Source organism: Plecotus auritus (genome assembly GCF_963455305.1).
Source record: "Plecotus auritus genome assembly, chromosome: 6".
NCBI lineage: Eukaryota > Metazoa > Chordata > Mammalia > Chiroptera > Vespertilionidae > Plecotus > Plecotus auritus.
Window position 1 is genome coordinate 90956949 of NC_137773.1, and position 19258 is coordinate 90976206.

Here is a 19258-nt window from a genome sequence, read left to right on the forward strand (position 1 = left end):
CTTGTGCAGACCAGTTAGATTCCCCATTTCAGATCATAGCATTTCTGAATAGGACTCAAGAACCCTGGTGTCACCTCAAAGGTGGGGGCAAGGAGCCCTACACTGTCTCAGCAGTTATGTGAATGAGGGCAGAGGTTGCCCCAGAGGGTGTGTCCTAAAGTCAAATTCAGTAACAAGAACGTCCTGTTGTGGCCTGTGTTCTTCTCCAGACCTCTCAGTTCTTCATCAGAAGGACGCCAAGGTGGTGGAAGGAAGTGTTACACATGTAGAACAAGCTTACCATTTTTTTTTTTTTAATTTTTATTAAGGTATTATATGTGTACATATCTTACCATTGCCCCCCACCCCCACCCCACTCCCATACATGCCCTCACCCCCCAATGTTTTGCATCCGTTGGTTACTCTTATATACATGCATATAAGTCCTTCAGTTGATCTCTTATTTCCCCCACCTCTCCCTAACCTTACCACTGTAATTTGACAGTCTGTTTGATGCTTTACTGCCTCTGTAACTATCTTTTTGTTCATCAGTTTATAATGTTTTTCATTATCCCCAAATGAGTGGGATCATGTGGTATTTTTCTTTCATTGACTGGCTTATTTCACTTAGCATAATGTTCTCTAATTCCATCCAAGTGCCTACAAATGGTAGTAATTCCTTCTTTTTTACGGCAGCGTAGTATTCCATTGTGTAGATGTACCATAGTTTTCTGATCCAGTCATCTGCTGATGGGCACCTAGGCTGTTTCCAAATCTTAGCTATTGTAAATTGTGCTGCTATGAACATAGGGGTGCATATATCCTTTCTGATTGGTGTTTCTGGTTTCTTAGGATATATTCCTAGGAGTGGGATTACTGGGTCAAATGGGAGTTCCATTTTCAGTTTTTTGAGGAAACTCCATACTGTTCTCCACAGTGGCTGCACCAGTCTGCATTCCCACCAGCAGTGCACGAGGGTTCCTTTTTCTCCGCATCCTCGCCAACACTTGTCGTTTGTTGATTTGTTGATGATAGCAAGCTTACCATTTTTGTTGTTTCATATTGTTTTTAATATTTGCACATACTGTTTCAAGAGCAGTTATGAGTTTTCACGAATACAGTTACACCACCATCAAGACGGAAAGCACTCCATCAACCCAAAGGAACACAGTTGTGGTTGTTTATACTGTATCCGCTTCTGAACACGGATTTGTTAGAGGTTCCTCCAATCCTAGAGATTTTCCGGAATGTCATGCAGTGGATCACCATGTTGTCTTTTAAATCCTGTTTAGAAATTTTGACACTGCATTTGCAAGGGTACAGAATTATATGACTCTAGCAGCGTTCTTCTAAGTTAAAGTTTTTTATTTTGGACAATACGGCACACATTAGGACTTTAATATGGAGATTCTACTGTTATGAGTTATGTAAATCAGGACAAGATTTTTGCTTGCCTTTCTTCATTTGCATGGTGGGAGGAATGATGGGGGCAGGGGGTCATAGGAGATACCAATGATTATGAAATCAAAAAATATCTACACCGCTAAGAAAACATAAATTAGCACTGAAAAAAAGAAGAGGGACCAAGTCTGGATGTCCTTTGCTCTTCAAGGAAATAAAGGCAACACCTTTCCCTCCATGTTTTATAACATCTCCTAGAAGTGTAAACATGGAAATGATGCCGGAAACAGCAAAAATGAGCATGGACGGCTTGGTGCCTTCTGCTGAAACAAAAAACTTTCAGCTACTCCTCTTATCAGAGGTACAGAAAGTGTCCCAGATTGAGGATATCAAATATACCTGCTTTGCCGATACTTGATACTCTGCCTGCAGGTCACCTTAATTTTTCCTTAGATCATTATCCTCTGAACAGCAATGGCTTCCTGGTGTTTTAACCAGAAAACCACCTTAGACATGCACAGGAATCACTCTACTTACACAAAACCCATGATGGGTACAACTGTGCAGATGACCAGAACTTTCTTCAACTGGGAGGAACTCAAAAGTTTCAAAAGGTGCACAAATTGTGTCACCCCATTTAAATAGCGGCAAAATGATATGTCATTTAAAAAATGAATTTCAAATTTCCATTGAGTTTAAATCAAAACATTATGGCCTAAAGCAGTGAGAAGTCCCTCATGTCACACACCCATGTCCATATTCTTTTTTTAAAAATATATTTTATTGATTTTTTACAGAGAGGAAGGGAGAGGGAGAGAGAGTTAGAAACATTGATGAGAGAAAAACATCAATCAGCTGCCTCCTGCACACCCACTACTGGTACATGCCCGCAAGCAAGGTACATGCCCTTGATCGGAATTGGACCTGGGACCCTTGAGTCCGAAGGCCGACGCTCTATCCACTGAGCCAAACCGGTCAGGGCCATGTCCATATTCTTAATCAAGTAGCACATGCTCTGAAAATTAGAACCATGTCTAGAGCTTTCTGGAAACCAATTGCTGTGAATCCAGGAAGGCAGAACTTTGGGGATGTTTGTCCATTGTTTAAATCCACACTCTAGCAGATCCACAAGTCTTTAAGAAGTATTACATGGGAGGAAAGATGATCAATGATGACACTCCCATTTACTGAGGCCCCTACCCTCCATAATGAAAATGTATAATCACCCCCACTCCCAATTATCCTGTCAGTGTTTGCGCTTACTTTTAACTTTTTTTCTTTTCTTTTTAAAATACTTTTTTGTTGTTGTTTTAAGACAGAGAGATAGAAACATCAATGAGAATGAATATACATCAGGTGCCTCCAGCACACACCTCACTGGGGATCGAGCCCCCAACCTGGGCATGTGCCCTGACCATCAATCAAACCATGACCTCTGGTTCACACTCACCTGGCAACTTCATTTTCGAAGAAACCAAAGTTTTATTTAACCATATCTCCTTGCCACAAAAACATAAGCACCAGCAATGCAAGACATTTTTTTCTTTCAGGCCTGTATATCATGAGTTGGACAGGTGTGCTAAATTGGGCATGTTTTCCATGTAAATTGCCTGACACGTGCAGGATGTTGACATTATCATCCTGATCATACTTCCACTTTGGCCAGGCAACTCAGTTGATTTGAGTGTTATCCCAATATACCAAGCTTGTGGGTTCACACAAGAATCAACCGATGATTGCATAAACAACTGGAACAACAGATTGATGCTTCTCTCTTTCTGTCTCTCAAATCAATTTTTTTTAAAAGGTGGGGGATAAGAGTGAAATTCTGTCAGCAAGAACAGCTTCTTGGAAGAGAGACCCTAACTGTTTTCTTGCTAGATTTGTGTTCTTTGACAACATTCAGACTTATAAACCTCAGTTGACTCATAAAAAAGGTAATAAGTTACATATTTTGTTAAGAAGTACGTGACTTTATATTAATACTAGAGGCCCAATGCACCAAGATTCGTGCAAAAATAGGCCTTCCTTCCCCTGGCTGCTGGCACCAGCTTCTGTCTGGCACCCAGGACCTGGGCCACTTTGCTCTGGCTGCTACCAGGCACCCGGGACCCGGGCTGCCTTGCTCCGGCTGTTGCCACCACCCACTGGGACCAGGGCTGCTTTGCTCCAGCCACCATCAGGCATCTGGGACCGGGGCTGCTTCGCTCCAGCTGCTGCCGCCACCTGCCAGGGGCATGCTTCGGGCTGCACCGCAGCCACTCAGAGCACGCCCCCACCCCTTACGTGTGTCCCATCTGCATGCACAGCTCCTCCTGAGTGGTCGTGATGCCCGGCTAATTTGCATATTACCTGTTTATATATATAGACTAGTGGCCCGGTGCATGAAAATCATGTAGGGGGGGATGGGTGTGTTCCTCAGCCCGGCCTGCACCCTCTCCAATCTGGGACCCCTCGAAGGAAGTACTACTGCTGGTTTACAGGGACTGGGCCTAAAATGGCAGTTGGACATCCCTCTCAAAATCCAGGACTGCTGGCTCCAGCCACTCACCTGCCTGCCTGCCTGCCTGATTGCCCCTAAACACTCTGCCTGCCAGCCTGCTCGCCCCCAACTTCCCCCTGCCGCCAGCCTGCTCACCCCCAACTGCCCCCCTGCTCGCCCCAACCTTCGCTCCCCACTGGCCTGCTCACCCTCAACTGCCCCCTTGCTGGCCTGCTCACTCCAAACTGCCCCCCCTGCTGTCCTGATCACCTCCAACTGACCTCCACTGATGGCCTGCTCACTCTCAACTGGCCCACTTCTGGTTGGCTTACCCCCAACAGCCCCACCCCCCACCAGCCTGCAAACTGAAGGTTCCCAGGTTCCAGGCTCAATCCCCAGAAGGCAGCTGATCAATGGTTCTCATCATTGATGTTTCTATCTCTCTCTCTCTCCCCTGCTCTCTGAAATCAATTAAAAATATTTTTTAAAATTACAGAAGCTTTTATTAGGAAAAAATGCACATAATTTTAATCACATACAACCCAAGGTAACTGAAAACATTTGAGAGATTAGGCTCAGCTCTTAGTGACAGCACACATCAGAGTCTGCCTGAAATGAGGAAAGTGCCAATTCTCACATGGAAGGACTGGCTCAGAGCCCTCACTGCAGAAGGTGGTATGAGACAAACTGTCACAGGGCTCCTTGGCACTGCACCGTTGCAGCTGTCACAGTGGGATCTGAATCACAGTCAGTAGTAGTATCAACAGGACAAGATGATTACCAGTCAAATTAGACCTCATGCAAATGTAATCTAGAGAACAGTGCGCACCCTTCAGAAAACAGCCTCAACCATGACAGTCTACATTTGTTGCCTGGTGGACATCTATGGGCTCGCAGGAAAAGCCAACCTATGCTGGACCTTTAATGATGAATTGTGAACATCTTTAAAGCTTACACCCAACATCAATGGAAGTAAAGCAGTGGCTGGCTGTTTTGAGGATATTCTTGGCTGGCAGGGCAAAGATTGAGAAAAACAAACTAAAATATTATCTTCTTAATGTGAAATCCATAGCACAATTCCCAGCCAAAAGCAACATACACAAAAATACATGACAATAATACACAGGGGGACTCTACAGTGAACAGTAATATGTACAAATACATGGCAAATACTTATTGACTAAAATAGTGAATTTCAAGTGCAAGTGAAAATTAAAAAAGAATAGTTATGTGTGTAGGGCCTATTCATTCAATACCCATCTGGGCACATTACTGGTCAGGGCACAGTTTACCTCATTTCTTATGATTCATGTGTCTTCTTTCCATTGTGAGTTCTTTTATGTCTTCGAAGATGTGAGGCACAACTGAAGTCTTTCCCACACTGCTGACATTCATAGGGTTTTTCCCCAGTATGAGTTCTTTCATGATGTTGGAGGGTATCTAGAGCAACAAAAGCTTTCCCACATTGCTTACATTCATAGGATTTCCCCCCAGTATGCATTTTTTTATGACTTCTAAGAGATTGGGAAAGACAAAAAGCCTTTCCACATTGCTGACATTCATAGGGTATTTCCCCAGTATGAATTCTTTCATGACATTGGAGGTAAGTTAGAGAAGAGAAAGTGTTACCACAATACTTACATTTATAGGGTTCTTCCCCAGTATGAATTCTTTCATGACATCGAAGGGAAGTTACATTAGCGAAAGATTTGCCACAATTCTTACATTTATAGGGTTTTTCCCCAGTATGAATTCTTTCATGATGTCGGAGGTTACCTAGAGCAATGAAAGCTTTCCCACATTGCTTACATTCATAGGGTTTTTCCCCAGTATGAATTCTTTCATGACAATGGACGGAAGATACATTAGCGAAAGTTTTGCCACAATGCTTACATTCATAGGGTTTTTCCCCAGTATGAATTCTTTCATGACGTTGGAGGGCACCTAGAGCAAAGAAAGCTTTCCCACATTGCTTACATTCATAGGGTTTTGTCCCAGTATGAGTTCTTTCATGACATCGGAGGGAAGATGCATAAGAGAAAGCTTTACTACAATGGTTACATTTATAAGGTTTTTCCCCAGTATGAGTTCTTTCATGACATTGGAGGTAAGTGGGATAAGAGAAAGCTTTGCCACAATGCTTACATTTATAGGGTTTTTCCCCAGTATGAATTCTTTCATGACGTTGGAGGGTACTTAGAACCATGAAAGCTTTCACACATTGCTTACATTCATAGGGTTTTACCCCAGTATGAATTCTTTCATGATATCGGAAGGTACGTAGAGTAAAGAAGGCTTTTCCACATTGTTTACAATCATACGGTTTTTCCCCAGTATGAGTTCTTTTGTGATTTTGGAGGGAAGTTGAATAAGAGAAAACTTTACCACAAACTTTACACTCATAGCGTCTTTCCCCAGTATGAGTTCTTTCATGATTTCTAAGGGAGGTTGAATAGTAGAAAGCTTTCCCAGAGGGGCTGCCTTCATTGCTTCGAATATTTTGGTGATGCCTGAAAGCTTTCTCAGGTTCCTTACATTCATAAGGGTTTTCTTCATATTCTTGACACAGGTATAGTTTGGGTCCAATGTGAGAGCTCAGGTGATTATTCAAGGATAAATAAAGCATGAATATTTGCCTACACAAGGTGACTTTAGGTTGTTTTATTTCAGTAGGAGTTTCCCCCTTTTCATTATGATTTGGAATCTGGCTGAAGTTTTCTTTGTATCGAATACCATCCTTCCTTGTACAGACTCTCTCTACCGTATGACTGCTGTAAAAATCAGAAGCATATTATTAATACTCTGTTAATAATTTAATATTTATTAATAGTATGATGACATTTTTACCGTTTTCAAGGAAAGTGCAGGATTTCTGTACATTCTGATTTTTGAAATTGCATATCCTAAACCCTCTGATATAGGCTGGATCATAGACATTATGAAAACACTTATATTCATTAATGGAACATCTGTATATTGTTTCCAAGTGTAATTACTTTTTATACACTAAACTTTAGGTCAAATTTCAGAAAAAAAACATTTTGATGAGATTATTCTAAGAGACAATAAATTTAAAACTGGGCTGATACAATTGGATTACCTGTTTTTAAGATTGTTTTGTGGCTCAGTGATTTAGAATGGACCCACCCACCAGGAGGTTGCCAGTTCAATTCCCCAAAAGGGAACATGGACAGACTGCAGACTTATTAACCCCAGTACAGGGCATGCAGGAGGCAGCCAATTGATTTTTCTACATCTCCCTCACACCTCCACACTCTAAAATCAATAAAAAGATATTTCCTCACCACCAGCATGGCCAAGTGGTTGAGCACCGACCTCTGAACAAGGTCACAGATCAATTCCCGGGCAGGGCAAATGCCGAGGTTCTGGTCTTAATACCGAGTGTGGGGTATGCAGGAGGCAGCCTTCATAATTCTCTCTTATCATTGATGTTTCTCTCTCTTTCTCCCTCTCCCTACCTCTCTGGAATAAATTTTAAAAATTCAATAAATAAGTAAATAAAATATATAAAAACCTATTTAAAAAAACAAAGATGCTCTTAATGCTTTCTCATGTCAAAGTGACTCACCTAAGATTCATCCCATGATATTCATACTTATCTTCAGTGTCATGGTCTTCACCTTTTTCTTCTAAAATACATGCTAGAAAAAGCATTGTAAACTATTAACACGTTAAGCGCCCAGTCAGTCACCAGTGACTGACACTATACTTTCCGTCCAGAAGACAAAACAGGCGGGGAGCTTAACGTTTTAAAGAATATAAAAAATGGTTAAATTTTAGGTACACAGTGAGCTGTGATCATTCCTGGTTTAATTACCAATGTATTCCCTTTCTGTATTTCAGTTCTTGAAACAGCATTGATGAGCAAGCAATAGTAGTTTTCTAATTGATTAAATAAGTAACAAGTTGGTGTAGGCCAGAGTCGCTCTGTGGTTGACTGTCAATCTATGGACCAGTATGAACCAGGAGGTCACAGGTCAATTCCCAGTGGGACCCATTTGCAGGCTAGGTCCCCAGTGTGAGGTGCACAGGAGGTAGCCAATCAGTGATTCTCTCTCATCATTGATTATGCTAGCATTATCCCCAACTCCTTCCTCTCTAAAATCAATAAACACATATTTAAAAAAAAAAAAAAAGAATTTGTGATACCTACCTACTGATGCCAGGTTCCAGAAGGTTTCCAGCATCACATCTGTGTAGAGTTTCTTCTGAGTGGGATCCAGGAAAGCCCACTCCTCCATGGTGAACTCCACATTAACATCCTCAAAGGCCACTGAGTCCTAAAACATCCGACATATACATATAGGAGAATGGGTGAGAGAGACAGAACTTCCTATATAATTCATAGGAAGTTCACATAGGACACATGGTCCCCAACATTGACTCTATGACTTGATTGTAAGACTATTATTAATTTGCTGCACTCACTTTCTCAAGAACACATGGAATTTATTGATATGATTTTACTGTGATCACTTCAAGTCTTCATTGCTCTCAAATGTCAGGGTAAAGAGCACCTCAAACAACTTCTACATTAATAAATTAAAAATACTTCTATTTTAAGCCCATCGATTCCCTGTGAGAAAATTCATCTCTACTATAACCACCATTTGATGCAGCAGTCCATGAAAGCATACTGTCACATCTGCATAAAGTTTTAGTGACTACAATGAAGGCCTGATAGCTTTCTCTTCTATTCTCATCACCAAACAGGAGAGGCCAGGCGGTGTGTGGAAATTTCAATGAGAACAAAATGTACTTGGCCATATTGTCCTGAAGTACTCCAGATTATTAGAAGTAGGGAGATACACCTGAATGAATGAAAATATTCTTGTGGAGGAGTATGAATGGTCATTTGTTTTTATAATATTTGTTAGTAACTCAGTTTGACTTTTTTTTGTCTCTCTCATTTCATGGAGATAAGAAGTTAGAGTTAGAGCTCAGGCATGAGCAAGATAGGGCAACTTAGCCCTCTACAAAAGTCCTCTACTCATGAGCCTGAGGGTTACTTGATACTGATTTTTAGGACACATAGACATGTATATTGAAATCATAAGATCACACTCAAAATTCTGGCAGAATTGTAACACTGTAACTGGGGCCTGGACCTTCAGGAACAATTTAAGACTTGGCATGTACAGGGCCTTTATTGAAGCCTGGAATATTTTCATGTTGAAATGGCACATGATTACAAAGTATATAAGAGGTGAGGAGGGTAATGAAAATATCAGGTAGAAAACTGTAAAATTTTTCTCAACACTATGTTCTACTCCTGAAACTAATACAAAATAAAATTAAATGTAAACTGTAATTGGAATGTAAACTATAAATGCAAGCATATGTGGTGTTTATGGATAGGAAAAATTAATATCATTAAGATGTCCACACTACCCAAAGCAATCTATAGCTTCAATGCAATTCCTATCAAGATACCAATGCTGGCCCTAGCTGGCTCAGCTCAGTGGATAGACCATGGCCTGTGGACTGAAAGGTCCCACATTTGATTCCAGTCAAGGGCATATGCCTGGGTTGTGGGCTCGATCCCCAGTAGGGGGCATGCAGGAGACAGCCGATCAATAATTCTCTCTCATCATTGATGTTTCTATCTCTCTCTCTCCCTTGCTCTCTGAAGTCAATAAAAATATATTTAGCCCTAACTGGTTTGGCTTAGTGGATGGAGTGTCGACCTGCGGACTGAAGGGTCCCAGGTTCGATTCTGGTCAAGGGCATGTACCTTGGTTGCGGGCACATCCCCAGTGAAAGGTGTGCAGGAGGCGGCTGATCGATGTTTCTCTCTCATCGATGTCATTGATGTTTCTAGCTCTCTATTCCTCTCCCTTCCTCTCTGTGGAAAATCAATAAAATATATTTTAAAAAATAATAATAAATAAATAAAAAAATATATATTTTAAAAAAAGATACCAATGCTGAATCTCACATAACTACAGCAAATATTCAAAAATATTATATAGGACCACAAAACACCCTGAATAGCAACAGCAATCTTGAGATAGAAGCACAAATGTAGATGAATCACACTACCTAATATCCAACTGTACTACAAGCCTATAGTAATTAAAACAGCATGGTCCTGGCATAAAAGCAGCATATAAATCAGTGGAATGGAACAGAGAGCCCAGAAATAATCCCATGCCTTTATGGTCACGGAATACTTGGCAAAGGAGACAAGAATACACAATAAAGTAAAAATAACACATTCAATCAATGATGCTGGGAAAATGCCAAAAAAAGGGAAACTAGAACAGTTTCTTACTCCATACACAAGAATAAACTAAAAATGCATAAAAGACTTAAATGTAAGACTCAAAACCATAAAATTCCTAGCCGAAAAAACTGGCAGTAACATTGTGGACATTATTCCTATCAATACTTTTTCTGGTATGTCTCCCCAGGAAAGAGAAACAAAAGAAAAAATAAACAAATGGGACTGCATCAAACTAAAAGGAGACCGTCAATGAAATAAAAAGGCAAACAACCCAGTGGGAGAACATATTCACCAATGAAACCTGTGGAAAGGGGTTATTACCCAAAATTTATAAAGAATTTATACAACCCAACACCAAAAAAATAATCTAAAAAGTGGTGGGTTCAGTTCCCGATCAGGGCACATGCCCCACTTTTGTGTTTGATTCCCAGTTGGGGTGTGAATGGGAGTCAGCCAATAGATGTTTTTCTCTACCTCTCTCTCCCCCCCAGCTATCTCTCCAAAATTAGTAAAAAACATACCCATTGGTGTGGATTGAAAAACATGAAATAAAAAACAACAAACAAAACAGCTTATATAAAAGAAAAATGGGCAAAGGACCTGAACAGATACTTCCCCAAAGAGGACATACAGATGGCCAATACACATATGAAAAATGAAATTAAACCCACACTGAAAAATCACCTCAAACTTGTCAGAATGGCTATCCTATCTAATAAAGAGGGAATATGCTAATTGACCATCACAGCCTCACAAAGATGGCAGCGCCCACAGCCAATAAAGAGGGAATATGCTAATTGACTACTACACCCTCAAAGATGGCAGCACCCACAGCCACAAGATTGCGGTGCCCAGCCCCCTCAGCCCCGCTGCGACAGCAGGTGTGCAGCACAGCTGGGCCCACCCCCAGGCAAGTCTGGGGGGCAGGCCCAGCCATGCCACGCCTCCCTCCAGAGTCCCCCAGTCCCCTTAGCCCCCCAGCCGCCCAGGGCTGGCCCGAGGCACAGGCAAGCCACAGATGTTGGCTGCCTAGTCACCCACGGCTGGCCCGAGAAGCAGGCAAGCCTTGGATGACGACTGCCCAGCCGACGCTTGAGGCGCAGGCAAGCCTTGGATGTCAGCTTCCCAGCTGCCCAGGGCCGGCCCAAGGCACAGGCAAGCCTCGGATGTCAGCTACCCAGCCGCCCAGGGCCACCGGAGATCATGGTCAGATTCCCACTCAGGGACAAGCCTGAGTTTTCGGCAGGCTTAATTCCCAGAAGGGGGCATGCAGGAGGAAGCCAATCAATGATTCTCTCTCACAATTGGCGTTTTTGTCTCTCCCTCTCTTTCCTCTCTGAAATCAATAAAAATATATTTAGAAAAATAAAAATAAAAATGTGCCTGAAAATTTAAATACATTCATTTCACATTTGGAGTTTCTCTTGCATAAAAGAGAAAAGAAAAATCTGTTTGCTTTCACAAATTTCTTTGCTTTTTTCATCTTAACTCTCTCTCTCTCTCTTTTTAATGCTCATCCAAGGATATTTTTCCACTGATTTTTAGAGAGAGTAGAAGTGAGAGGAAAAGACAGAGATAAATATCTATGTAGGAAAAACACATAGATTGGTTGCCTCCTGCACATGGCCAGACCAGGGTCTGGGCCAGGGAGGAGCCAGCAATCAAGTATGTGCCCTTGTTCACAATCAAACGCAGGACTCATTGATTCACTGAGCTAACCCAGCTAGGGTCGTCTCTCTTGCTCTCGTTCTGTCTCTCTCTCTGTGTGTGTGTGTGTATATATATATATATATATACATATATATATATACATATATATATATACATATATATATATACATATATATATACACATTTAATGTATTTCAGAGAGAAAAGAAGAGTGAGATAGAGAGAAACATCAGTGATGAAAGAATCACTGATGGGCTGCCTCCTGCATACCCACTACTGGGGATCAAGCATGTGCAACTCAGGCATGTGCCCTGACCAGAATGGAACAGTGACCTCCTGTTTCATAGGTTGAACGCTCACCCACTGAGCCACCCTGCTGGGATGTCTCAATCTTTCTCTCTCTTTTTTTTCTACCTTGTACATTCAATCAATGGACATTTTCATTCTCAGGGAAACTAGAGTGAAAGGACTTCCCTAGCTCAGTGGTCGGCAAACTCATTAGTCAACAGAGCCAAATATCAACAGTACAACGATTGAAATTTCTTTTGAGAGCCAAATTTTTTAAACTTAGACTTCTTCTAACGCCACTTCTTCAAAATAGACTCGCCCAGGCCGTGGTATTTTGTGGAAGAGCCACACCCAAGGGGTCAAAGAGCCACATGTGGCTCGCGAGCCGCAGTTTGCCGACCACGGCCCTAGGTGATGCATAAAGGCTCTGAAGGAAAGAAACACATACACTGGATTCAGCTCAGATGAGCAGTCTGCTTCCCACAGGACAGAAGGAAAGCCACTTTCAGAAAGTTCCACATTCTACACTCTCCCAGCTGAGACAGAACCCCCGGAGTGTTACAGTCCCTGGGGAAGCAGAGGATGACACCTGAGCAGCCACTCCAGGAATGAAGTCTGGGAGCTCCCATACCCTCCCCTCCCTGGGGAATAATGGAAATGTGCTGGGCAGTTAGACAGACATGAGCAGAGCAAGGAGAATGGGCCAGGGGCAGAAGGTCATGCCTAGCAACAGACAACTGTAGGCTGGGACCTCATCCCAGGGTGACCTTTCATCCCGTAGCATATTGCTGCCATGCAGTTTAGAGCCCAGACCTTTTTTCCCCTAGAAATAACCTCTAGGCCACACTTCTGTTTCAGCTGCAGGCCCAGAAAAAGTGATGCAGGGCTGACCTCAGGACCAGCTGCTGAATGATGACCTGTGCCCTGGCCACAACCAATCTATCGGTGCAGACCCAGACCATGAAGGGACACATCTGGAAAGCTGCTGAATATTCTGAGATTTTCCCCGGGACCTCCCTTAAAATCTCCACCCTTAAACCCCTTAGGACAGAGAACCCAGCTTGTTCTCCTTCCTGGGAGCATGTCCCACCCTCTCTTCACCCACCCATACCCCCAGGCCTGTAACAGCTACCTTTCTCACTTCTAAGAGCCAAAGGCCCTTCCATTACCTCTATAACTTGTTTCCTAAGCCCATGCCTTCTAAGAATTACTTCTTCTACCTCTGTGATTTCCCAAATATGTTCTCTTATACTTTGAGTCTTGGCTCTGAATTCCTTCCCAGCCAGAATTCAAGCACCTATGCTGCTGAACCCAGATCCGGTCCAACCTCTTGGGTCTAACACGAGGTGCTGTTCCCACCATGCCACCGCCAACAGACGTGCTCCCTCTCTCAGGCTGCAGCTCACAGTGAGGGGGTGCTCAGCTGGATTCAGTGTAAGGTTCTGACCCAAATGAACTCCCAATCTCACAATCCCTACCCCAGGACACACACTCCTGACTTTCCCAGATTTTCTCAATGTGCACCCACACCCTGGATGCAAAACTTCAACCGATGCCTAGGAACAGGCCCAGGGGGACCACAACTAAAACCTCAGAAGGGGCATCACCCCCTCCCGCAGGTGCACTAGTTCCCCAGCTCTCCAGGGCTGTAGCTTCTCTCACTGTAAAGGCTCCTTCCATGGTGGGTGTGCAGGTAGGACACCTGCAGGGAGAGGCTCCCCAGGAAGGTCAGTGGGCCTTCAAGTACTTCCCTTGGCAGATTCAAGGGCATGGGGGGCTTCCTTAGCTTAAGCACCTGGCCTCAGACCTCTGCTTCCCCTGACGTTGCTCTGGGCCACCACGGATGTTTCAAGCAACACAAAGCTAGAGGTGGAGAAAAGGGAACCCTGGTACACGGCAGGTGGGAACGCAGACTGGTGCAAACTTTATGGAAAACAGTATGGAGTTTCCACAAAAAATTAAATATGGATCTGCCATTTGACCCAGTCATCCCACTTCTAGGAATATATCCTAAGAAACCCAGAAATATCTATCAGAAACAATGTAGATACCCCTATGTTTATAGTAGCACAATTTACAAAGCTAAGATCTGGAAACAGCACAAGTGCCCATTAGTAGATGAGTGGATTAAAAAAAAGCTGTGGTACATTTAGACCATGGAATACTATGCAGCAGCAAAAAAGAACAATCTCTTACCCTTTGAGACAACATGGAGGGACCTGGAGAGTATCATCATAAGTGAAATAAGTCAGAGAAAGACAAGTATCACATGATCTCACTCATATGTGGAATCTAAGTAACAAAAAATAAACTGATAATTGGAGTGGATCCAGAGTCATGGAAGCATGGAAGAGAGTGTGGAATCTCAGAGGGAAGGCGGGGGAGGGTGGATGGGATGAAATCAACCAAAGGCCTTAAATGCATATATGTATAACCCATGGACACAGTGGTCTGCAAACTCATTAGTCAACAGAGCCAAATATCAACAGTACGATTGAAATTTCTTTTTAGAGTCAAATTTTTTAAACTTAAACTTCTTCTAACGCCACTTCTTCAAAATAGACTCGCCCAGGCCATGGTATTTTGTGGAAGCCACACTCAAGGGGTCAAAGAGCCACATGTGGCTCACGAGCCACAGTTTGCCGACCACTGACACAGACAGTAAGTTGCTGAACACCTGGGGTGGGGGACGAGAAGGAGGGAGGGGAAGGAGAGAGAGGGCTGGAGAGGATCAATGGGAGAAAAAAGGCGACATATGTAATAATTTCAAAAATAAGGAATTTTTTTTTTTAATGAAAGTACATGACCTAGCTGGCTTGGCTCAGTGGATAGAGCATCAGCATGCAGACCAAAAGGTCCCAGATTCGATTCTGGTCAAGGGCATGTACCTTGGTTGCAGGCTCCTCCCCAGCCCAGCTCTGCTTGGGGCTCCTGCAGGAGACAACCAATTGATGTGTTTCTCTCCCACATCAATGTTTCTCTCTGTCTTTGCCTCTCTCTTCCACTCTCTTCAAAAATCAGTGGAAAAAATCCTCAGGTGAGAATTTGCATCATTTTTTTTTAAAGAAAATGGTGCATGATTTGGAGACAACTTAAGTACCCATCAGTAGATGAGTGGATTCAAAAACTGTGGCACATCTACACCATGGAATACTACACTGCTATAAAAAAGAAGTAACTTTTACTATTTGCAACAGCATGGATGGACCTGGAGAGCATTATATTAAGCAAAGTAAGTCAGTCGGAGAAAGATAAATATCACATGATCGCACTCATATGCAGTAAATAATGAACAAAAAATGATGAACAGATATTAATCCAGAGACTAAGAAACACTGAACAGACAGTCCAACCTCAGAGAGAAGGCAGGGGAGGGGAGAGGGATAAGCGGTCAACCAAAGGACATGTATGCATGCATATTAGCATAGCCAATGGACATGGACACTGGGACTGTGGGGGCTTGTCCAGGGGGGAGAGAGTGGCAGGGGCGGGGTCAATTGGGAGAAAAGGAGATATATGTAATACTTAAAATGAAACAAAAAGAAAAGGAAAATGGTGCATACACACACAAGGAAGACTATTATTGTATTATTCAGCCATTAGAAAAAATAAATTCTGCTACTTGTAACAACACATTCATGGACCTTGAGGGCAGGATGTTTTGTGAAATAAGTCAGAAAAAGAGAAATACCGTGTATTCTCACTTGTCTGTGGAACCTTTAAAAAAACAACTCCATAGATAAAGGGCACAGACGTGATGGTTGCTAGAGGTTGCAGGAGTGGTGTATGGGGGTGTGGTGGGGGTCAAATGGATGAAGGGTGTGAAAAGGTACAAACTTCCAGTTATAAAATAAGTCATGGAAATGCAGCTTACAGCACAGTGACTGCAGTTAGTAATACTATATTTCAGATGTGAAAGTTGCTAAGAGTAAATCTTAAAAGTTCTCTTTACAAGAAAAAAAATTCTGTAAGTATATGTATGATGACTGATGCTAACTAGACTTATTGTGATGATCACTTCACATTACATACAAATATCAAATCACTAGAGGTCTGGTGCATGAAATTCCTGCAGGGGGGGGGATGCGGGGGAGAGGGAAGGTGTGTGTCCCTCAGCCCAGCCTACACCCTCTCCAATGTGGGACATCCCTCTCACAATCCAGGACTTCTGGCTCCCAACCGCTTGCCTGCCTGCCTGCCTGATTGCCCCTAACCCAGTGGTTGGCAAACCGCAGCTTGCGAGCCACATGCAGCTCTTTGGCCCCTTGAGTGTGGCTCTTGCACAAAATACCACGGCCTGGGCAAGTCTATTTTGAAGAAGTGGCATTAGAAGTTTAAGTTTAAAAAATTTGGCTCTCAAAAGAAATTTCAATCGTTGTACTGTTGATATTTGTCTCTGTTGACTAATGAGTTTGCCGACCACTGCCCTAACCACTTCTGCCTGCCAAGCCTGATCATCCCCGAACCACTCCCCTGCCAGCCTGATTGACGCCTAACTACTCCCCTGTCAGCTCAATTGCCCCTAACTGCCCCCCGCCTGCCAGCCTGCACCACTAACTGCCCTCCCCTGCAGGTCTGGTCCCCTGCAACTGTACTCCCTCTCCTGCATGCTTGTTCGCGCCCAACTGTCCTCCCCTGTTGGCCTGATCACCCACAAATGCCCTCCCTTGCGGCCATCTTGTGGTGGCCATCTTGTGACCACATGGGGGCAACCATATTGTGCTAGGGTGTGACAGTCAATTTGCATATTACCTCTTTATTATGTAGGATTATGCTGTACACCTTAAACTAATATAATGTTGTATGTCAATAGTAACTTAATGAAAAATAAAATCCCTTCTATAAAACAAAAAGATTACAGTGGATTTGAAAAACTGCAATCACCTAGTGATGTCATACCCATCACAGTGTCATAGGGAAATGCATTATTCAGATGCTTATGATGATGCTGGTGTAAACAGCTTCCTGTGCGGCCAGTCCTATGAAAGTCCAGCACCTACAGTTACGCTCACTACATAGAATACCTGATGGTGAAAAACTGGTTCATGTATTTGCTATACTATCCTCTTTATCTTTGTGAGCTTTCTACTTAGTGAAAGAAAACTTTGCTGTGAAAGTTTTATGCGGGCAGCAGCCTCAGAGGCCATGTGTTAACTGTGCCTTTTGATTGCATCATTGCCTCCTGGGCTTGATGAATCTGTTTTTTGTCAATTTCCTGGCCTAAGTGTACAGTGTGATAAAGTCTACAGTCATGCACAGTAGCGTCCTAGGCCTTCATATTCACTCACCAATCACTGACTCCTGCAGAGCAGCCTCCAGTCCAGTAGCCCATTCAGGGTCAGAGCCCCACACGGATGTACCATTTTCTACCTTGCACACCACATTTTTACTGCACCTTTTCATAAATGCTTATTACCACTGCATTACAATTGCCTACAGTATTCAGTACAGTAGCACGTTGTACAGGTTTGCTGCCTAGGACCCACAGGCTACACCATATGGCCAGGTGTGTAGTAGGAAAGACCATGCAGGTGTGTGTGAGAGAACTGAAAACAACAAAATGCCTCAAGATGCACTCCCCAGGTTCAGGGGTGCATGACTGTATGTAACTGCAGTTTCACCTCTCCCAGCAGTAAAATTCTAACCCAGTCACTCTGCAACTTGCTGTTCAACACTAATCTGTCTAAAAGCCTCCTGCTGTTTCTTCCCCTAAGGAAAGGGGACCCTGCCTGAAGTACTCCTTTCTTTCCTTTTACTAATAACCTCTCAAAGCCACTTCCTTTCTGCCTATTGTAAACGCCTTCCACTTTGAACAGCTCCTCAGATTCTATTTACTAGATGGGAATCAAGCCAGTTAGACCTTCCACTTACTCAGTTGAATTTTGTTTTTAACAGTTTGAAAAGCACCACAAAACAAATAGCTGATAAAGATGCTGTGACTCAGAGAAGGGAACATGGCGTGTAGGATTCGGGGGAGAGACTGGAAATGCAGGCATTTGCTGCAGAGCAGGGCCTGGGGGACAGAGGGTGGACTTGAGAGCCTGCTCCACAAACATCAAAACTCAGGAGAAAACGGGATCCTTCTGGGGAGAAAGGAGGGACAGGGGGCCCCACAGACCACAGATCCTCCCATGCACAAACGCGGTGACCGAGTCACCATTGTCCCCAATGACCCTCCACGCGGTCACCGCACCAACTGCGGAGCCGCGGGGATGTGGGTGCAGAGCTGCCCAGACACGCTCCGCAGCCGAAGGCCCTGCCGCGGGGACAAACTGGACGCCCGGTCCCGCTGGGCCCCACACTGCGAGCCCGAGGGGCCTGCAGTTTCAGTGGAGTCCCCGGGAGCCTGGGGTCCGCAGGCTCCGGACCTGACCGTGGAGAGACGGCCCCCACGGCGGTTCCACCCGCCCCTCCTCCCCGTCTCGGCGCCCGGCCGCACTCTCACCATTTCTAGTTTCCTGGGCCTCCCTGAGTCCCGCCTGCAACTCCCAGCACCTTACAGATTGCAGGTGGACGAAAGACGGAAGTGCGAGGGGTATTTGATCTCAATGAACTTCCGCGTGGTAGCAGACACCCGCCCCCACGGCAGCTCCACCCTACTGGCGCCCAGCTCAGATGACAGACACTTCGTACGACATCGCCCCCTAGCGTCGGAGGGGCCTGAGCCAAAAGCAGCCAGGTCTCCTGTCCGGGGACATTTGCACTGAGAGGCAGGGCTGAGAATCCTCAAGGAACAGTGGTCCTTCCTTCCAAACACACACACTTAAAAGGCACCTAATGAATCTGGCTCCATTTTCATCTTTGTTGACAACTGGAGTCTGACGTGTGCATTTGCAAAAAGGTGCCCAGGCTCAGGGACCAGGATGCCTTAGGGTGGTATCCTTCCAGAACCACAGCCAGATTCCCAGAAAGAGCATTGAAACCAGAAACAAGCCATCATGTCCAGCGCAAAAAGTGACTTCTGCGTATTGAGAATGGTTACCTTTAGAAAATGTTTTTCACATGAAAAATGTGTTCCCACTGGTGATTCAGTCACCCTCCTCTGAGGTCATGAGCCACCCCTTACTTGTGGTTATCTTGTGGGCAGTTCCACAGACATACACAGAGCAGGGAGATGGGCCAGGTACAGAGGTCACCAGAGTGAAGGCCAGGTGTCTAGCAATGGGTAGTCAGTTGTAGGGTGGGACCTT

At 44.0% G+C, this 19258-nt stretch overlaps 1 protein-coding gene across 1 annotated transcript; it reads right to left on the reverse strand.

The window, feature by feature from the left end:
- Nucleotides 1–780: 780 nt before the first annotated feature.
- LOC308250686 (uncharacterized protein) lies at nt 781–18636 on the reverse strand. Its single transcript, XM_080673379.1, has 4 exons — nt 18514–18636; nt 8037–8163; nt 7452–7524; nt 781–6633 (listed from the first exon to the last, which is right to left on the reverse strand). Exons 1-4 carry the CDS (start codon nt 18514–18516, stop codon nt 5163–5165), a joined length of 1674 nt encoding a protein of 557 aa, XP_080529505.1. The 5' UTR covers nt 18517–18636; the 3' UTR covers nt 781–5162.
- Nucleotides 18637–19258: the final 622 nt, after the last annotated feature.